General features: G+C 41.0%; 1 protein-coding gene across 1 annotated transcript in view; it reads right to left on the bottom strand.

The window, feature by feature from the left end:
- PSMD14 (proteasome 26S subunit, non-ATPase 14) overlaps positions 1–19,098 on the bottom strand; it is a 68,621-nt gene that overhangs the window by 5,904 nt on the left and 43,619 nt on the right. Inside the window, exons 8-11 of the mRNA XM_084811671.1 lie at positions 10,666–10,773; positions 7,054–7,128; positions 2,596–2,721; positions 1,442–1,504 (exon numbers count right to left, since the gene is read on the bottom strand). Of these exons, the coding sequence (XP_084667797.1) occupies positions 1,442–1,504; positions 2,596–2,721; positions 7,054–7,128; positions 10,666–10,773 (372 nt within the window). The remainder of the gene's footprint in view (positions 1–1,441; positions 1,505–2,595; positions 2,722–7,053; positions 7,129–10,665; positions 10,774–19,098) is intronic.

Here is a 19,098-nt window from a genome sequence, read left to right as displayed (position 1 = left end):
CTGCCCTACTGGATTGACCAAGATAAATTTGAAGTACATTGGAGCTTCCTACTCAGACGACTGGCACTCTGGTCCTAGGCACTCCTGGATATACATTCTGTTCAAGTAACTATGCTTGGGATTAGAGGGAGTCATGGGACTCAATACTTAGGCTAGTATCCAACAGTGACATTCCACAAACTCAAATAGCGTTAGCGGAGCTCTGCTGAAACTTTCCATTGCGCAAGCCCATTACTCTTGCACAACTGGTTGTGCAAGCAAAGCAGCTGTGCAACTGGTAGCGCAATGGGTGCAAAGCAGTTGCGCCACAGGTGCAAGCAGTTGCACAACCCAAGCAGAGGGTTCCACAATGTGTTGCACAAGCCTAATGCAGAACTACCTGCACAACCGCACTTGTGCAAATGTAACTCTAGCTGGATTCTTCTCTTGTGCATAGCTCAGAACCTTGTTTCCGCTAGCACAACGTTATTTGCGCTAATGGAATGGCACCATCGGACACTGCCCTTAGGGTTTACATAGCACTTCATAATGAATGTAGTCCTTACAACAACAGTCTGTAAGGTTTGCAGCAAGGGGACAAACTGAGGCAGGGGGACAGTTGCTTGTCTCAAGGTCACCTAGCTCATGGCAGAGGTAAGTTTCAAATGGCAAATATCCTGATTTTTAGTTCAGCCTCTTAGCCACCCACAATGTTACACCAGCTCTTATTTCAAACTAGGATTGCAAAATTACAACTCAAAAGTTTTTCCCTGGACCTTTAAGACACTACAGCAGTCAGGGGTGTGTGGTGGAAAAATGGGCTGAGGAAACACCAGGATTCCTTTATGATAGATGTGAAGGCCATGGGCAGATTCTCTGGATTCCAACCTTATTTCTAAATAAATGGAAACAGATTCTGAATGTCCTCTCAGGTGTGCCCTTTGGCATAGGAGACTGCTGTTTTTGTAACAGGTGTCCTAAGCTCCACTGGAGATACGGAATTATCCATGTGGTTCTTTAGATGGCCTAGGGTTTTTACTATTATAGCACTGATCCAAAATTATTGCCCTATGATCCAAAGTAAAACCAGGTTGTTTATGGGCTTTGTGCATTGGTAATCACCTTCAATGCTGCTGATGGCAGAATTATATACATATATTCTTGTCCTGTTGGCTTTTCTACCCAAGTGCAGGAACACTAGGGAAAACCCACAGAGTTTAAGGCTAAGAGGCCAGATGGTTTATTTTGGTAGAAAAATGTACCATATGAAATAGTGGCAGACGCCAAACGACAAATTCATGTCCATTGCTGAGACTACCTTAGGTCAAAGACTTGAAATAATTTGTTTCAGTGGAAATAAATGCACCATTTGTAAGGACTTAAGGAGAAAGAAAAATCACTAGGATGGGACTAAATACACAAAGCATGTTATTTCACGTCAGTATAATTCATTACACCTCACCTGCTTGCCAACATTTTTTATTGCCAGCTGTTCAGGTGTCATCTTATCTTCTTCCTCCACAGCCTGTGAAGGAAATGCAGAAAAGGTTAGCGTTTGAGATCTTATTAATTCAAGATTTTTTAAAAAAATTAAACTTTCTTTTGCGAAATTTAAACGGAAGCTACAGAATCATTTTAAGGACTACATATCCAATGAAAAAGGAAGCTGACTTCAGTGATTTAATCACCACATTAAATAATGTATGTCAGGGCAAAGTCAAGGTCTATGTTTCCCCCCCTCCAGATAGTGCTTTCATTGCTCCAAGTGCTCTGTGGAGTGTGGTTATTATTTATATATACCAGTGTACATGGCCCTTCACAGAGCAAGCATAAAAAGAAATAGATTATAAGGGCAGGTGACTAAATTTGGTCAGAGGGGGAAAAGTGAGAGGAGGAAAGGAACCAGGCATGAATAACAAAGAATACACAACGGCTTTTGCTCAAGTGCCTCTGATGAGATGAGTGATAAACCCTTTCCCTACTCTACGTTTGCACCATTGTTTTACTATTATAAAGGCTAAACACTCCTTTGCTGTGTACTCCCATACGGAAGCACTCACCTAGCTTTTAAAAAAGTAAATAGCAAGTATCAGGAAGGCTGGCTGCTCTCTCAAGCAAGGCATGCCTATTTCTTGAGCAGTTTAATTTTCCAAAATGCCTTTTCTCACCGCTCCCCATTTTTTAAAGCTTGGGTGCTCCCCCATTCCCCTGCTAAGTGTCCTGATGCTTTTTGTGGAGAAGGATAAACAGCTATCCAAAAATTATATTTGGGCTGGCTATCTGAATTGGGACATGGGTTTGGGGCAATCACTGACCAGGTTCGCACAATCACCACAGCCTATTTAAGCCATGGTGGGTTGCGGCGCACACCATGGTTAACAAACTACCCAGAACCTGTGGGCTGTTTAAGGGTTGTGGGTGGTTTGTTAACCACACCAACAACCCACCCTTGCCACGTTTGAACGACACAACAAGCCACAGTTGTGGCTTGAATATTCAAATTGGCTGCCATGGTGGGCTGCTTGATTGTGTGAACCAGTCAGTCCACTGGCTGTTCATCTGGACAACCCTTACATCAAAGCAACTGCTCTGGCAAAGGCTAAATGTGGTTGGTACCTTGTTGTAGTTCTTTGCTAATTCCAGCATTTCCTTCACTACCGTTTCATTGAGTTTGCAGTGTTCACTGTAGTCTTGAAGGGTTAAACCTTCCATCCAACTCTTCTTATGTAAATTGAGCAACATCTGCAAAAAAATAAAATAGTCAACACAGTTGACCCAACCAATAAGTATGACTAATTTTGGAGGAGTTTGCTATGGTTAAGAACAGATAGTCAGGTATGAAGACTTGTGGCCTATACAGGGAATTCCATTATGCCATACGATTTGCACTATAAAAGACAATAGTAGGACAGATGAGCAATCATACAGATATCCACTGGGGTGGATCCAGCCTTTCTTCCACAAGTGGGGGCAGAAAGTCTTTACAGATTTCCCTTTCCCTCTGAAGCCCCCAGCACCACCTCCTCCACAGTTCTGGAGGGTCCCCCAACCCTCTGGAGCAGAAACAGATTGAGGGGGGACATAGCCAACTGCTGGGAAAGAGGAGGATCTACAAAGATTTCTGCCTCCTCTATTCTGCCAGCAGGATTCCTCCACTGGATCAGAAGCCTCTGGATCAGAATCCACAGACAGAAGATGCTATTCCATCTGTGGGAGCCTGATTCTGGATCCAACCCTATCAGTAGTAACACACACCAAGAGACAGGAAAGGTTCTGGCGATGCAAACTGCTGAGAACACTGCTGTCAAGTCTGAATTATATGGGGTTACCACAGATAAATTTTCCATTGCATAGATTAACTCATCCCAGACTTCAGTACCCATTCCCTTGGAGATCATCTGACAAGACAGAAATTGTTTGCTCTATAAGATAATTGTGAAACTTGAACCCACCCTCACAGGGGGATTTGTAAAGACCTGATTGAGTGCTAAAAATTGTTTGGGATCATGTGGTTTCAGGCCTTCTGCCAGACTATCAGCTTCCAATATATAATTGGTGTCAAAATCACAGAGGTCCAATTCTCAGTCATGAGTATCAACTCATGAATGCAGAGAAGGACACTGGACTGAAATGGATGCCAGCACACTAGGTGAAGACTGCACATGTTAATGGAAATAGCCTTGAATCCTAAAATCCTTTTCTTGTCACACTTGGCAATTACTGTTATCGCCTTTACAAAAGTGCTTGCAGTGCAATGAACAAGAATACATTTCCTCAGGTTAATTTGAAGGTCAAACCTCCAGAATGTGGAGCAAAGATAGGAAAGAAAGATTTGCTGAAGGAACTGAGAAGTGGAGGAACATTCAAAATACAAGTTTCTTGATGTCCTGAAAGTGCAGGTCTATTACACCTACGCTAACACAACAGTCTCTCACGTCACCCTGGGCATGTCATGGTGTTGTTTTGGAGTGGCAAATCATTTAGCATTTGACTCTTGCAAGCCCTATCAAGTTGGCTCCAAGTGAAAAGGTTGGATTCTGTCTGGACTCATTGTTTTCAGGAAAACTATTACTCCGTTATGACTGAATGCTGCCTTCAGTTAATTCCTATACCTCCCATTAAGGAGAACTAGCATGGCAGGTTATCGGAACACAGGAAGTTAGGATACCTCAAAAACGTTTGTTGCTCATGATGAACAAACCAGGGGAGATCTATTGTGGGAATAAAGCCGTACAATAAGCTTCGGCCTTGGGGAAAGATGAGTAGACTTTGTAAGTTAGAAAGGAAAGTTGCAGGGCAAAAATGGTATATAGCATTCTACAATGATATTTTTACTATGTCATCTGAGGTACAGATAGACTGGCCCCCTACAGTTGTAATGCAACCAAATGGAAGTACCTAGTACAGGTAGAAATTCTTAACTTAGCAGTAATTCTTGTGTGCAGCTTCGAATGACTTATGTGGGCTTCCCAAAAATTACTTCAGAAAGTGTAAGGAAAAATTCTAACCAGATCATCAAATAAACTTTAGAATGTATATTACGAAGTGTACCCTTTCATGAAACAAGGATCTAGGATGCTACTGTTCACGTATTTAAAACTCTGAGGTAGGGGTGCAGAACTTTTTGCAGCTTGAGGGCTAAATTTCATTTTGGAGAAGTTCTTGGGAGCCGCATTCTAGTGGTGGATGGATGGGACTAAAAAAACCAATAATACCAGCATATTTTAGCTTGAAGTTCATACTGCCTGTAACTAAGTTTTAGGAACATCATTTTGTCCTTTTCGAATGGGAAAAAACTGCACAAAAGCCAGGAAACCACCAAACAATCTATAGTTGGGGGAAGTGGGTGGGGCACGGGGAAGGCCCTTGTAGGGAACCCTGGAGGCTGGATCCTGGAGGGCCCTCGGGTCCTCAGTTCTGCATCCCTGCCTTGACGACTGATTATTGCAATACAGTTTATGTGCGACTGTCCTGGAAGACTGTTTGGAATATTTAGTTGGTGCAGAATGCCAAAGTGTGCCTGCTTATGGGTACTAGAAGGTTATGTATATTCAACCAGTTGTATAACTGCACAACCTGCTTTGTCCAGAGTAAGGATGGCGGAGAATTTCTCCCCGAAACTTCGGGGGGCCGAGCGCCAACGTGTTCGGCCCCTCGAACAAGTTTCGGGGAGAAATTCTCCACACACACCCCGCGGGACGGGACTTACCTTCGCCGAATGTCCCTCCCGGTGGCGGGTCCGGCCGGCGGTTCGGCGGGTGTTTCTCCGGGGCGGGAGCGGCAGCCGGTCTTTCGACCGGCTGCCGCCCCCGCCATTCCAATAAAAGAAAAAAAAAACACGCCCCCATGATAGGCTACGTGACGATTAACGTAGCCTATCACGGCTAGATCTGCAAAGTCAGCCGTGATAGGCTACGTTAATCGTCATGTAGCCTATCACGGGTGACTTAAAAAAAAAAAAAAAAACGCGTACGGATAATGGCGGCCCACATAGGGAGCTGCCATTCCCGTTCCCTATTTGGTCGCTGTAGTCTACGTAAAGATTTACGTAGACTACAGTGACCAAATAAGGAACGCGAATGGCGGCTCCCTATGGGGGCCGCCATTTGCGTACGCGCTTTTTTTTTTTTTTTAAGTCACCCGTGATAGGCTACGTGACGATTAACGTAGCCTATCACGGCTGACTTTGCAGATCTAGCTGTGATAGGCTACATTAATCGTCACGTAGCCTATCACGGGGGCGTTTAAAAAAAAAAAAACTTTTGAGTTTGCGGCCAGGCGAGGCGCCTCCTCCCCCCGGCCTGAACTTCGCGGGGGGAGCAGCGAAGCGCCTCCCCCCCACCGCGAACAAGCTTCGAGGACAGGTAAGTGAGTTCGTCCACCCCTAGTCCAGAGACAATCCAAAACGTTGTTTGCAATGTGGAGTTTTATACTCCAGGGAATGCCTTATTACTACAGTTTTGTTCTTTAGGAGGTTAGAGCTGTGAACTGTTGGCACAGGTTTATTTCAGTGGTGGCACTGATGTTACAGTATGGGCTCTGTGGGCACATCTTCCACTCTTCAACCATGGAAACATTTATGGTGGCTTCTAAAGCCTTCCTGTTTCAACAGGCTTCACTGAGTAAGTTTTAGTCATTTGATACTGCTTAATTTGTTAAGCTGGTTGTACATGCTCAACTGTAGTTTAATTATTTTTCAACTGATTGTTTGGATAAGCTGCTTTTGCAACATTAATTTTGTAAGCTGCTTTGAACAGCACAAGAGCACATTTGGAACGTGGGCACATTTGGAATTCTGAGAAATTGTTCTGGGCACTACCACAAAATGGCTGCCATGGGAAGCATGGCAAAAGGACAAGTAACAAACCCAAAAGACTTGAATAAAAGGCAGAGGTGGGGTCTGAGCCCCAACACACCAAACACCTTCTTTGAACCCTTTTCAGCATTAACAAAACCCTATTTCACAGTGATCCCAGTTGCTGGTAAGAGAAGAAAATATATATACGTATATATCTTAAATGGGAGGGGTAGGGCACTTGGTGGGCACCAAGAAGGGTGTTGGGAGTGCGGGGGTGCCCAAGGGCACCATGCTGCCTACCTTTAAAATAAGGCATAAGCTTTAAAAAAGAAAGAAAGAAAGAAAATGAACAGGTTCATTGTAATAGCAGTACAAAAACAGAAAATAGCTTTCAAAAATATGTGGCTTTAAAAATAGAATAGCCATGTTTTTGTCATAATTTAAACAAAGATGTTCCTAAATTGTCTAAATAAGAGACTGATTTTCGCCAACAACTTATTTAGCATTCACTAGTTATGCATGCAGATGCCTTCTAGAAGAGATGTACGTTTTTTTACAACAGAGTTCAGACTGAGGTTCATTTGGTGCAGCAATGTATCGGCTATATGACATAAAGGAAAAGGAACAAAGTGATAGAAATGACAACGAAAGATATCACATATTAAAATTCAGATCACGATTCTGAAACATGCTGCAAATCACTTTAAACCATTTGCAATTACTTAAAAAAAAATACCCTAAAGAAATCGAAAATACCTAGGAAAAACAAAACTTGCCTTCTGTTCTAGTTCGTTCTTCCTGTAGTTGATAGTAATGGAGTAGTAATGTCTATTCAGTCCATGAATTAAAGCCTAGCAAGAGAACATTTAAAAGGAATAAATTAAATGTATCTTATAATTTCTTCCAAATATATGCATAAATTAGATTAAAGTCTAGAAATGCTGGACTTCAGCAATGAGTTATTTGAACAACTTGTCTGAAGGATGCTTATGTTTCTATATTCAAAGCTACACAAATGTATCACCACCAGTTGTACAATATCTGTGTGCTTTGTGTATTGCTGCAACCTCAAAAGGCAACACACATTTCCAAAGGGTACCAACAGAACATATGAGTGAGCAGGTGGGTAAATGTACAACAGGCCAGAGATGCAGGTTCATTAGCAGAACATAATGAGACCGTGTTTATGCTACAATACTAAATTCAGATTTTGATGTCTGTGTCAGAGGTCTTCAAAAATGAAAGGTAAATAAATGCATTCAACTATTTCTGGCTTAGGATCTGAAGAAATGTCACCCATGCAAAAGAGAGAGCCACACTCTCAACTGAGGTTGGCTGGATAGAGCCTCTGCTTGTTCTGTCGCAGCAGTTTCACTGGTGAAAAGCTATATCACTTTTAAAAGCCAAACAGCAGCTTGTCTCTTTGGCACTGGGAGCTGCTGCAACAAACCTATGCTAAGAGCTGTTATCTTAAACGCAGGCACATCACTTTTTGAATCCTGTTTCTGTTTCTACGAATAGCACACATTAATCTATGGAAATGTAGAGGAAATGTTTACATATACAGCAAGTCAGGATTAGGCTTAGAATGAATAATACACCGTCCTACAGAAGTTCACTATGCTTTTGATAGTTGATCTGAGACCAAGGTATTGCTTAACTTTCTAAAAGAAATAATAATAATAATGAAGCAGAATGACACTGTGGGGTTTGCATGAGAGGTCATTACATACTGCCTTGAAAAGCCCAGTAATATATTCTCTGGAAACATACAAGCACAGACTTGCCTGCACTCAATCAAAAACATTAGTGGGTTCTTCCATACTCATTATGCTTTACATGGATTCAGATCAAGAGCAATATGCTTCAGCCTTATTAAATAAAAATTCTTTTGTCCGTATGAGATTTTGTTAAACTATGGTTAGAGAAATCTGTGAATAATCATACATTTTGAAGTCTGAGGGTTTTAAATATGACTAGATATGACATCTCCAAGGTGAGAACAAAAACTAGTGCTTACGGTTACAGATCAGTGGTACTATGCTGTTTTCAAATGTAAGTGCAGTGTTTACAACATATGTTGCTATTAGTTCTCCTGTAATTAATCTTCAGAGAAATAATTAGGCTTCTGGTGGCAACTATCTAAGCCTTTTAAAATTCATTTTAAAAGAAAAATAATATTTTTCTGGCAATATCATCATTAGTGCATGAGAATGAGAATGACAAAGTACTAATAATTCATGAGGGAATGTTTGTTTAAGAATCAAGATGCTTTCTGTATGGAGGTCTGTTTACACAAGCTCTAATCCTGGAGAACTGGAATCCAAAATTCCAAATTCCATTATTTTAACAAGACTAATTTAGTAGCTTGGCTGCTATGTTTTTACGTACAAAACAGTGCATTCAGTGAGTTCAGTGTTCAGTCTGAAAAGGCGTAAGTAGGCATTCAGTTGACTTGTTTTAATCTCTTCACAAGTTGAAGAAACAATATCATTTATGTACATACGACTAACATTTTCTAAGGGTCATTACATTTGCAACAGCACTGATTTCCTACTCACAGTTACGAAACTAAAAGCAGGCTGCACTTTCTTAGCAGCACTTCTCTGGAGTGAATTCCCCCACTTCTAACTTAATCATAGGAAGCAGGTGCGTCAATACCAATCATAACTTCAGACCTCCTTAACTTGGGTCCTCCCTACCTAGGGTTTGTTAAGTAACTTCAAACCCTGGATTCGTATCCTGGATAAGTGGAGAACTTGGTGAGCATTAACCTCAGTTAAGATCAATGCTGCTATATCTGTTAACTGCAGTTAATGGATGGGGAATTCATCTGCAGAGTGACCAATTTGTGTGAGAGCATGTTTATGGCTCATAATTCTTAAATAACGTTAAGATATCTGGGATACTACCTCCGCAATGTACCTATACAGGAAGCACAGAGTCAACTTTTAGCTCGGTGGAATTTCCTTCCTTCACGGTTCCTAGCAGTTTTCAAATGCAACTTACTTCCACATAAACATACCTGGGATTGTAGGATTAAGGCTCCAATTCACTTCTGAAAGCTGGGAGTAGTTGGGGAAAACTGAAGGCAGATGAACTGCCTCCTCCAAAGCCCTGCCTGGCTTGCACTGGTAAGGCAGAAGACACATTGTTTTCCTCCCTTCCTTCCTGTTTTTGTTTTATTTGAACCATTTCCCTCCCATTGCAACAAATAGGAGGGAAATTATGTATACCAGCTCCACGGCTAATGTAGACTCTCCCTTCCCCATATTGGGGGATGTCTGGGAACTGGGATCCACCCACGACACCTCTCATTCTTGCCCTCTGTTGTCTCTACTGACATTGGAGGGGCAAGGGCCTTAGACAATTCCACAGGGACTGAGAGGGGAACATTTGAGGTCGGATCCTCCCCTCTGAGAGTGGCCCTTGGAGGGGGAGATCTGATCTATCCTATGGCCCTGGAAATACCCTCCCATGGACCATACAACTGTGACCTTAGTGAAGCATTTACTTAGGAGATATTAAAAACCATATTTAATATATGCACACAGAGTTTCCTAGTCAATGTGTTCAGGACTGGATAGTAAGTTGTAATCCTAAACATGCTTACTTGGAATTAGCTCCACTGAAGTAAATGAATTATATTTATAGTTTTAGTTCAGATGTTACTTACTAAGATTCTACCCAACTTGAAGTTGTGAGCAGGCCTTGGAATCCTTTCACCATGACTAGAAAGTAATTTGGGAGTATCGAAGGTAACTGGGAGATACATGGGATCTATAAGCCCATGACACCACACCCTGTCCTCAACTGCACTATGAATAACATCTCAGGTGGTGAGGAAACATCTGAAAAGACTAATATGCTCAGATATCAAGACTGCTATGCTAAAGGCAGTGAAACTATAACCCTGAAACTTATTTGTTGAGTAAATGTACAGAATTCAGTGTCTACTCTCCAAATAATTAGTTTGGTGATTCAACTGAATTGCTTCTATAATCTCAGCACCCGTCAAAAAAACTAAGACTAACAGTAAAGAGAGCCCAGAAGCATCAATGCTTAAAACACTGAAATAACTTGTTCTCTAACTACGTAGTTCAGAAAAAGAACTGCATATGATCTCTGGAACAACAAAATCTTGTAACAGGGGCACAACAATGGTAAAAAATGAATACATTCACTATAAACATCTTCTTTCCATATGAAATCTCTAAGAACTTTGAAAGTAGTCAATAGTTCTTTGTAGTAAGATAAAGTTTTTTATAAGCCTAGCTTACTGAGTTGGATTAAATTTATAATACACATAGTTAAAGTGTGTCTGTGTGTATACACACACATGCACACAAACATCGAAGTGAAGACACCAATACCAAATATGAATTTACCTGGATAGATGGCTTGTTTAAGTGACCCAGATTTGAAGTTGTTTGTCTTGGTTCATGTCCCAAGACCATCATATTAGCATTGATCAATCTGAAGGCATCGATAACAACCTGTAAAAACAAGACCCGCAGTCAATTCTTTGTAGAAAATGCAAGTGATTGCACCAAGTAACAGTGGAGAAGTCATGATCAACTCACATCTGTTTCTGGCCTTTTTCCAGAAAATTATTTAATTATAATATTAATAAAAAAGAACCGCCTGCTGTCTTGCCCATTAACACACCAACTCGGTCTAGTATAGTTAAAGAGACACAAATTGCTGCATTTTTCAAGGACTTGAGAGAAAATACATTAAGTTTTATGCACTTTTTTATAGACCTTTGATGGCTAGATTTACATATATATACACACATATGCTATGTAACTTTAAAAACCTGTTTGTCACCTACATCTTACCTAGTCAAATTGAATGACAGAGAGACTAAAACTGAAAGTGAGCACAAGCTAAGGGATTATGTTTAAAGCCCAGTCCTGTCACATCAATTATACCACCGGAATACTTGAAATGACAACAAGATTATAGTCAGCAAGGAACTTGCCCCGTGTATTCCCTTCTAGTCAGATGCTTTTTACTCCCTGCAAGTACGAAAGAGGGTATAAACTGTCGGATGGATTATGACGACCTTGTCAGTGTCATGGCCAGGAGTAAAACAGAGCAAAAAGGGAAAGGAACAAAAATCAAGGTCACTTATGATAGTAAATACATAGCTGTTAACTTTCAGAAGTTTATTACTTATTTTTGTATTATTTATATAAAGCCCACAAACTGTAGACATAAGTGCTTCCCTGATTTTATCTAAGAAGCATCCAGAAAGTATCCTGTGGCTTCAAAATACATTTTGCAAAATCTGAGATATGGCAACAGACACCAAAGGCCACAATGCTATGCTTATAATGCATACACAGATAGGACATTTCTCAGTGTAGTCCTTATTTTCTTATAATAGATCCATTGTTCTCACAACAAAGAGAGCTAGTGTAGTGTGAGCTGCACGTCCAGAACCCTCCAGTTCTTATTTCCTGATCTACGAATGTATTTAACAGACTAAAGAGAATAGGGAAGACCTACAGATTAGTTAGATATGAGCTCACTAATATACCTGATGAATATGCAGTGGAGGTGAAGAATAGATTTAAGGGACTAGATTTAGTAGATAGGGTCCCGGAAGAACTATGGACAGAAGTTCACAACATTGTTCAGGAGGCAGCAACAAAAAAGTCCCAAAGAAAAAGAAAACCAAGAAGGCAAGATGGCTGTCTGCTGAGACGCTGGAAGTAGCCCAAGAAAGAAGGAAAGCAAAAGGCAACAGTGATAGGGGGAGATATACCCAATTAAATGCAAAATTCCAGAGGTTAGCCAGAAGAGATAAGGAATTATTTTTAAACAAGCAATGCACGGAAGCAGAAGAAGATAACAGAATAGGAAGGACAAGAGACCACTTGCAGAAAATTAGAAACATCGGAGGTAAATTCCAGGCAAAAATGGGTATGATCAAAAACAATGATGGCAAGGACCTAACAGAAGCAGAAGAGATCAAGAAAAGGTGGCAAGAATATACAGAAGATCTGTATAGGAAGGATAATAATATTGGGGATAGATTTGACGGTGTGATCAGTAAGTTAGAGCCAGACATCCTGAAGAGTGAGGTTGAATGGGCCTTAAGAAGCACTGCTAATAACAAGGCAGCAGGAGATGACAGTATCCCAGCTGAACTGTTTAAAATCTTGCAAGATGATGCTGTCAAGGTGATGCATGCCATATACTGGCAAATTTAGAAAACACAAGAATGGCCAGCAGATTGGAAAAAATCAACTTATATCCCCATACCAAAAAAGGGAAACACTAAAGAATGTTCAAACTATCGAACAGTGGCACTTATTTCACATGCCAGTAAGGTAATGCTCAAGATCTTGCAAGGTAGACTCCAGCAATTCATGGAACGAGAATTGCCAGATGTACAAGCTGGGTTTAGAAAAGGCAGAGGAACTAGAGACCAAATTGCCAATATCCGCTGGATAATGGAGAAAGCCAGGGAGTTTCAGAAAAACATCTATTTCTGTTTTATTGACAGTGTGGATCATTACAAATTGTGGCAAGTTCTTGGTGGGATGGGGATATCAAGTCATCTTGTCTGCCTCCTGAGGAATCTGTATAACGGCCAAGTAGCAACAGTAAGAACAGACCACGGAACAACGGACTGGTTTAAGACTGGGAAAGGAGTACGGCAGGGTTGTATACTCTCACCCTACCTATTCAACCTGTATGCAGAACACATCATACGACGTGCTGGGCTTGATGAATCCAAGGCTGGAGTTAAAATCGCTGGAAGAAACATTAACAACCTCCGATATGCAGATGATACCACTTTGATGGCTGAAAGCGAGGAGGAGCTGAGGAACCTCATGACGAAGGTGAAAGAAGAAAGTGCAAAAGCTGGGTTGCAGTTAAACCTCAAAAAATCCAAGATTATGGCAACCAGCCTGATTGATAACTGGCAAATAGAGAGAAAAAATGTGGAGGCAGTGACAGACTTTGTCTTTCTAGGCGCAAAGATTACTGCAGATGCTGACTGCAGCCAGGAAATCAGAAGACGTTTACTTCTTGGGAGGAGAGCAATGACAAATCTTGATAAAATAGTGAAGAGCAGAGACATCACACTGACAACCAAGGTCCACATAGTTAAAGCAATGGTATTCCCCATAGTAAGCTATGGCTGCGAGAGCTGGACTGTAAGGAAGGCTGAGCGAAGGAAGATAGATGCTTTTGAACTGTGGTGTTGGAGGAAAATTCTGAGAGTGCCTTGGACTGCAAGAAGATGAAACCAGTCCATACTCCAGGAAATAAAGCCAGACTGCTCACCTGAGGGAAGGATATTAAAGGCAAAACTGAAGTACTTTGGCCACATAACAAGAAGACAGGATACCCTGGAGAAGATACTGATGCTAAGGAAAGTGGAAGGCAAAAGGAAGGGGGGCCGACCAAGGGCAAGATGGATGGATGATATTCTGGAGGTGACGGACTCGACCTTGGGGGAGCTGGGGGTGGCGATGGCCGACAGGAAGCTCTGGCGTGGGCTGGTCCATGAATTCACGAAGAGTCGGAAGCGACTAACCGAATAAGCAACAACTAATTCAAAGAGATTAATACTTCCTCTGAGGCCAGAATAGGGAAATTCCATGAAGTCACAAAGAGTCGGAAGTGACTGAATGAATAAACAACAACATGCTGCCTTATCTGCAAAAAAGCCATCAAGGCAGTGTACTACAATTTAAAACAATAAAAACTTAAAACAAAACAAAAACCTCACTAAGTGTCCTTAGGCAAACCACCATCCCTCAGGAGCCCCAGCTCTAATATGTGAATAATAATAGTGACCTACTTTACAGAGCTGTTAAGTTTACTAAGAATGTGTAAACCTATCTGAAGGCAAGAAAAGGCTCCCAAAGAAAAGCTTGAAAAAAACCCCATTGTGCCTTAAGGAATGGTAATATCACACAACCACTGTGGCTATACATCTCTAGTGGGGGTTATCAATGGTATGTTAAATAGATTTGCATGCAATGACCACATGAGGAACTGCCCATAGGTTTTATGCTTCTTCCTATATGCGTTGCAAGTGCTTTCTGTGTAGAAGCAGCATTTGAATTAGACAATGATGCCAGGCAAGTGTTAAGAGCACAGGGGAGAGAGGGATCCAGGGCTCATTCCCAGAGGGTTTCGTGAAATGAAGGAAAGCAGCATGAAGGAGCAAGGATAGCGATTATAAGTACAATTGCGACCTCACAGGACTAAAACAGGTGAAGTTAAAAAATAAATATAGAGGCCAACAAAGCATAAGATTACAATATCTTGACTCAGTTCCTGAACTAGAGAAGCTGTCTGGCCCTGCTCTTCAGCAGATACCTAAAGGCAGCAGACAATTTATTTATTTATTTATTTATTTATTTATTTCATTTCTATACCGCCCAATAGCCGAAGCTTTCTGGGCGGTTCACAAAAATTAAAACCAAACAACACACAATAAAACAATTTAAAATATATAGAACATTAAAACCACAATATAACAATACAACCACAATAAAACCTAGCAGCAGTACAGGAGTTTAAAATACAGATTTAAAACAGCAAAGATAAAAATTTAGAAAGCTAAAATGCCTGGGAAAATAAAAAGGTCTTCACCTGGCGCCGAAAGGAGTACAATGTAGGCGCCAGGCGAACCTCACTAGGGAGTTCATTCCAGAGCCGGGATGCCACAACAGAAAAAGCCCTCCTCCTAGTAGCCACCCGCCTCACTTCCTTTGGCAGGGGCTCACGGAGAAGGGCCGCTGATGATGATCTTAAGGTCCGGGCAGGCACATATGGGAGGAGGCGATCCTTCAGGTAACCTGGCCCCAAGCCGTTAAGGGCTTTGAATGTTAACACCAGCACTTTGAATCAGGCCCGGAAATGGACTGGCAGCCAGTGCAGCTGGAAAAGTACTGGCGTAATATGAGCTCGCAGGCCAGTCCCTGTTAACAATCTTGCTGCCCTATTTTGGACCAGCTGAAGTTTCCGGACCGTTTTCAAAGGCAGCCCCACGTATAACGCAAGTGTAAATATCTGTTGTCTGGAAGCGAGGATGGAATTAGTGTGATTACATATCTTTTATGCCTACATATCTTTTAAGCTGGGAGGAATAATACATATATAAATTTTACTGGCTTATTAGGCCATACAAGTCATTCTTCACATTAAGCTTTGCCATAACAAAGACAGCAACAAACATATGACTTTTCCTAAGGCATGATATGCATCATCTACACATTCTAATGTTAAGCAAATTAGAGACACTGAAAGTTAAATTGTAATCCTGTGCCCAAAGTTTCCTTTAAGCACTTGTAAATAAATGACACAGAGAATCCTCAAGTCCCAACTCACTGACAACATTCCTGAAGTTGGATATAAAGCAAAGCTGGTAGATCCTGTCTTCATATTTAAGCTCATACAGCACTCAATTTTCACAGCTTTATGTGGTTATTGGGAGGCTCACTAACGGAGGTAACAATAGGAAGACACAATATAGGCCAATACTAACTAATAAAGAAAGGGCCATGGCTCAGAGCACATGCTTTGAATGCTAAAGTTCCCAGTATCAAGCCCTGGCACCTTGAGAAAGGTCTAGAAAGGAATCCCGCCTGAAATCCTGGAGAGTTGCTCAATAGTCAGCACAGACAATACCAAGCTAGAGGGCCAAAGGTTTGACTCGGATTTAAGGCAGCTTCCTAGTGTCTTATGTTGATATGAACAGCACAACTTTAACAGAATGAGGTTTGGGGGATCGGTTTCCCTTGAAGCATTACAGGTACAAATCTGCAAAAAAAAGTGTGGACCAAATTTATGAAGGAATAGTATCTTATGATTTCTCACACTTGTACTAGAGGGAAAAAAAATCAGGAGTTGGTGGATGGATTTTGCAGCACACTCATTCCCCCCCCCCAACTGGTTAGCACTATCCCCCACCACTCAGCTCCTGGTCAGAACCATGCCACCTCATCTGGATAGCTTGAAGCAAACGATTTTTTGCCTTCAGGCACCTCTAGCACAGGATACCTTCAATTACTCTAAAGCACAAATGCGCATAGGGATCCTGTCTTTGTTGTGGCGGTGGTTCGATATCTGCATGTTCCTTCTGGCCTTATGGTTATGTGGACTAACTAAAATACATAATTTTAACCTAAAGTCATTGTTTTCTTAGGATTTTTTTCCTTTGAGTCCCTGGCTGTGAATATTCAAATGTGTATAAGCACTGGACTTCATTCTCCCTGACAGCAGCTCCTTAAGGGTACTCTGTCTCTCTGTCTCTATCTGTCTGTCTGTCTGTCTCTCTCTCTCACTCTCTCTCTCTCTCTCACACACACACACACACACACTGGGAGAGAGGGAGGGAGAGAGGGAGGGGGTCTGATGCTTTGCATAATCCTGGTGAGAAAACCCCAAGTATGCATGGATGTCCCCATAACTCCCGTATTTGTGAATATATTGTTGCCTCGTGGCTGTTGTCTCTTGGACAATGTTCTCATTCGATATATTATCTTGTGCTGTGTACATGAGCCTCTCCACAATCAGTGATATCACTGCTGATCAGCTGATAGGGAGGAGGCTAGATTCACAGCTGACGTGCAAAAATGCCAGCAATATACCCCCTCGTTGAAAGGTTTGGAGTTTGTTTTTGTAACAACTCCCGCCCCAGTAGTCTTGTTGTGCAAGCAATCACCTAGAACGATGATCTATGTGTGTGGAAAGTTGTTCCCATGCATGGATTTCTCTCGCTAAATCAGGGCAATTGCCTGACAACAGTTATAGCAGCTAAGAAAGCTTAATATTTTAGAGGCCTGTGCCAGATTTTACTTTTCAGTTTTAAATCAGTGTTTTTATATAACATTGGTTCTTTCTTATCAGCTTCCCAAACTCTCGAAACAGAATTTGAACCAGATGTTCTAATTTGTGAACACCTGCAAATGCCCAACCACAGCAAGTAGTGAGTATAAATAAAAAGTAAGCAAAAACAAAACTAAATATTCTACACTGTAGCCCTCTAGAGGTTTACTTGATAGGAAATGACACAAATAATTTACTCTGAGGGGAAAGATACAATTACTTGGCAGTGTATCATAATCACAAGGTGCTTCATATTTTAGAGTACTAACACTTATACTCCTAGAATGGATTCTAACTGACTGCTCCACTAGAAAGGATGGAATCCATCCAACACTGCGATGGTATTTTCTAACAAAAGTGCTTCTACTCATCTTTGAGCTCCATATGCACTTTTCATGATAGATTACTGCAAAGGATGCTAAGTAAATGGTCAAATATTGGGGCTTGCAACTCTGCTATGATTACAGTGGCCCATTTTTACAAGGTCATGTTTGGATGTTCTTTAGTGGTCTGTGATGGACACACAGCTTCAGATCGGCTTCGATGCATCCAAGTTTCAAATAATTTCTATGTTGCTACTTGTAGGGAGTAAAGGCTGAGAGTTCTATGATTCATATATCAATGCCAGTGAACTTGCTTATTTCACTGTGCTTTTGATCAACACTCGGATATGCATCTCCAGAGGAGAAAACCACACTGGCTTTTATGCATGTGAACTGCAAGGAACTGCAAGGGCTTCTTAAACCCATAACTGGTCTCTATTCTGAATTAAAGAATACTAATTTCCTATAAACTACTGGACAAAAATATGACTTGAGTGACAATTTGCTTCTACTTAGCAGCATCATTACAACCAATAAGAAAAAGAATGTTTTAACTACACCAAGATTAAAGGAATTCACTGCAATCACTATAGCAACTGTCTTAAGGAAAACTAACATGCTCAACAACCTGCAACCTAAAATTAGATCTGGGACGCAATAAAAACCATAAATGCAGCAACACACCCTACATTTTTATTTCTATGCAATCATATAATTGGTTTTTTTGCACAGCAAGAACAAACGAGTTTCTTCTTTAGAGAATCGTATCAAAATAAATAGGCTCATTAATGTCCAGTGCACTAATGAGCAATGGATGAAGGAGGTGTTAATTATACTACAGTAAGATTCAAGGATAAGCCCTGGTGAGCACTTGGATATATAAAGTAGCTCAAGCATTCTCTAGGTTTGCGTACTTTGAGGTTCAGTGTGATGATGCAATGATAGCAATATAATAACCTTATATGCAGCGGTAGAAACTTTACGGACACAGTTGCTGGAACACAGATCTCAAAAGGGTCAATTCAAGAGAAAATAAATTGATGTCACTTTCATTTTTGCAAGTACTTGAGTATTTTTTAGATCTCTTAGCTTTCTTTGACCATGATGATTTGTAACCGCATTAAAATACAGCCTAAAGGCTTAATGCAAAATTATCTCTCCCTGAGAAGAGGAATCAGGAGTTCCTTGTAACACTACGTTCAAAAAAGTGTACTGATTAAGGTGGCTTTTTATTCTAACATGCTATCCTATACTGCTATTCTTTTCACCAACTGGACGATTTAATTCTGCCTAGTGCAAGTGCCTTGAGACTTTGCAGAGGTCACTTCAACAGTAGACAGCTTATAACAAAACCATTAGCGGTTTGGCTAGCTTAAGGAAACCTCTTACTTTCCTTTTTTTGTTTATTATCACTGCATGAATCTGCAGCATATGATAGTTTATAATTTCTCAGGCTTGTTAAATTCATGTTAAAGGTCTGTTTTCTTGTTGAATAAATTTTGTTCATATAATGCTGCCTATTTCATACAGTGAGTCTTTAATAGCACCTTTGGTCTATGCGCAACTCACAGATCAAAACAGAGGACTAAAATAGGGGTTGATGATGCTATTTACATGTGTGATTCCTGCTGTCTT

The sequence above is a fragment of the Heloderma suspectum genome, chromosome 1, assembly GCF_057233095.1.
Source record: "Heloderma suspectum isolate Gila_16-S chromosome 1, 16-S_ref, whole genome shotgun sequence".
Lineage (NCBI taxonomy): Eukaryota > Metazoa > Chordata > Lepidosauria > Squamata > Helodermatidae > Heloderma > Heloderma suspectum.
Note: the sequence above shows the minus strand (reverse complement) of the source record. Positions and strands in the feature narration are given on the sequence as shown.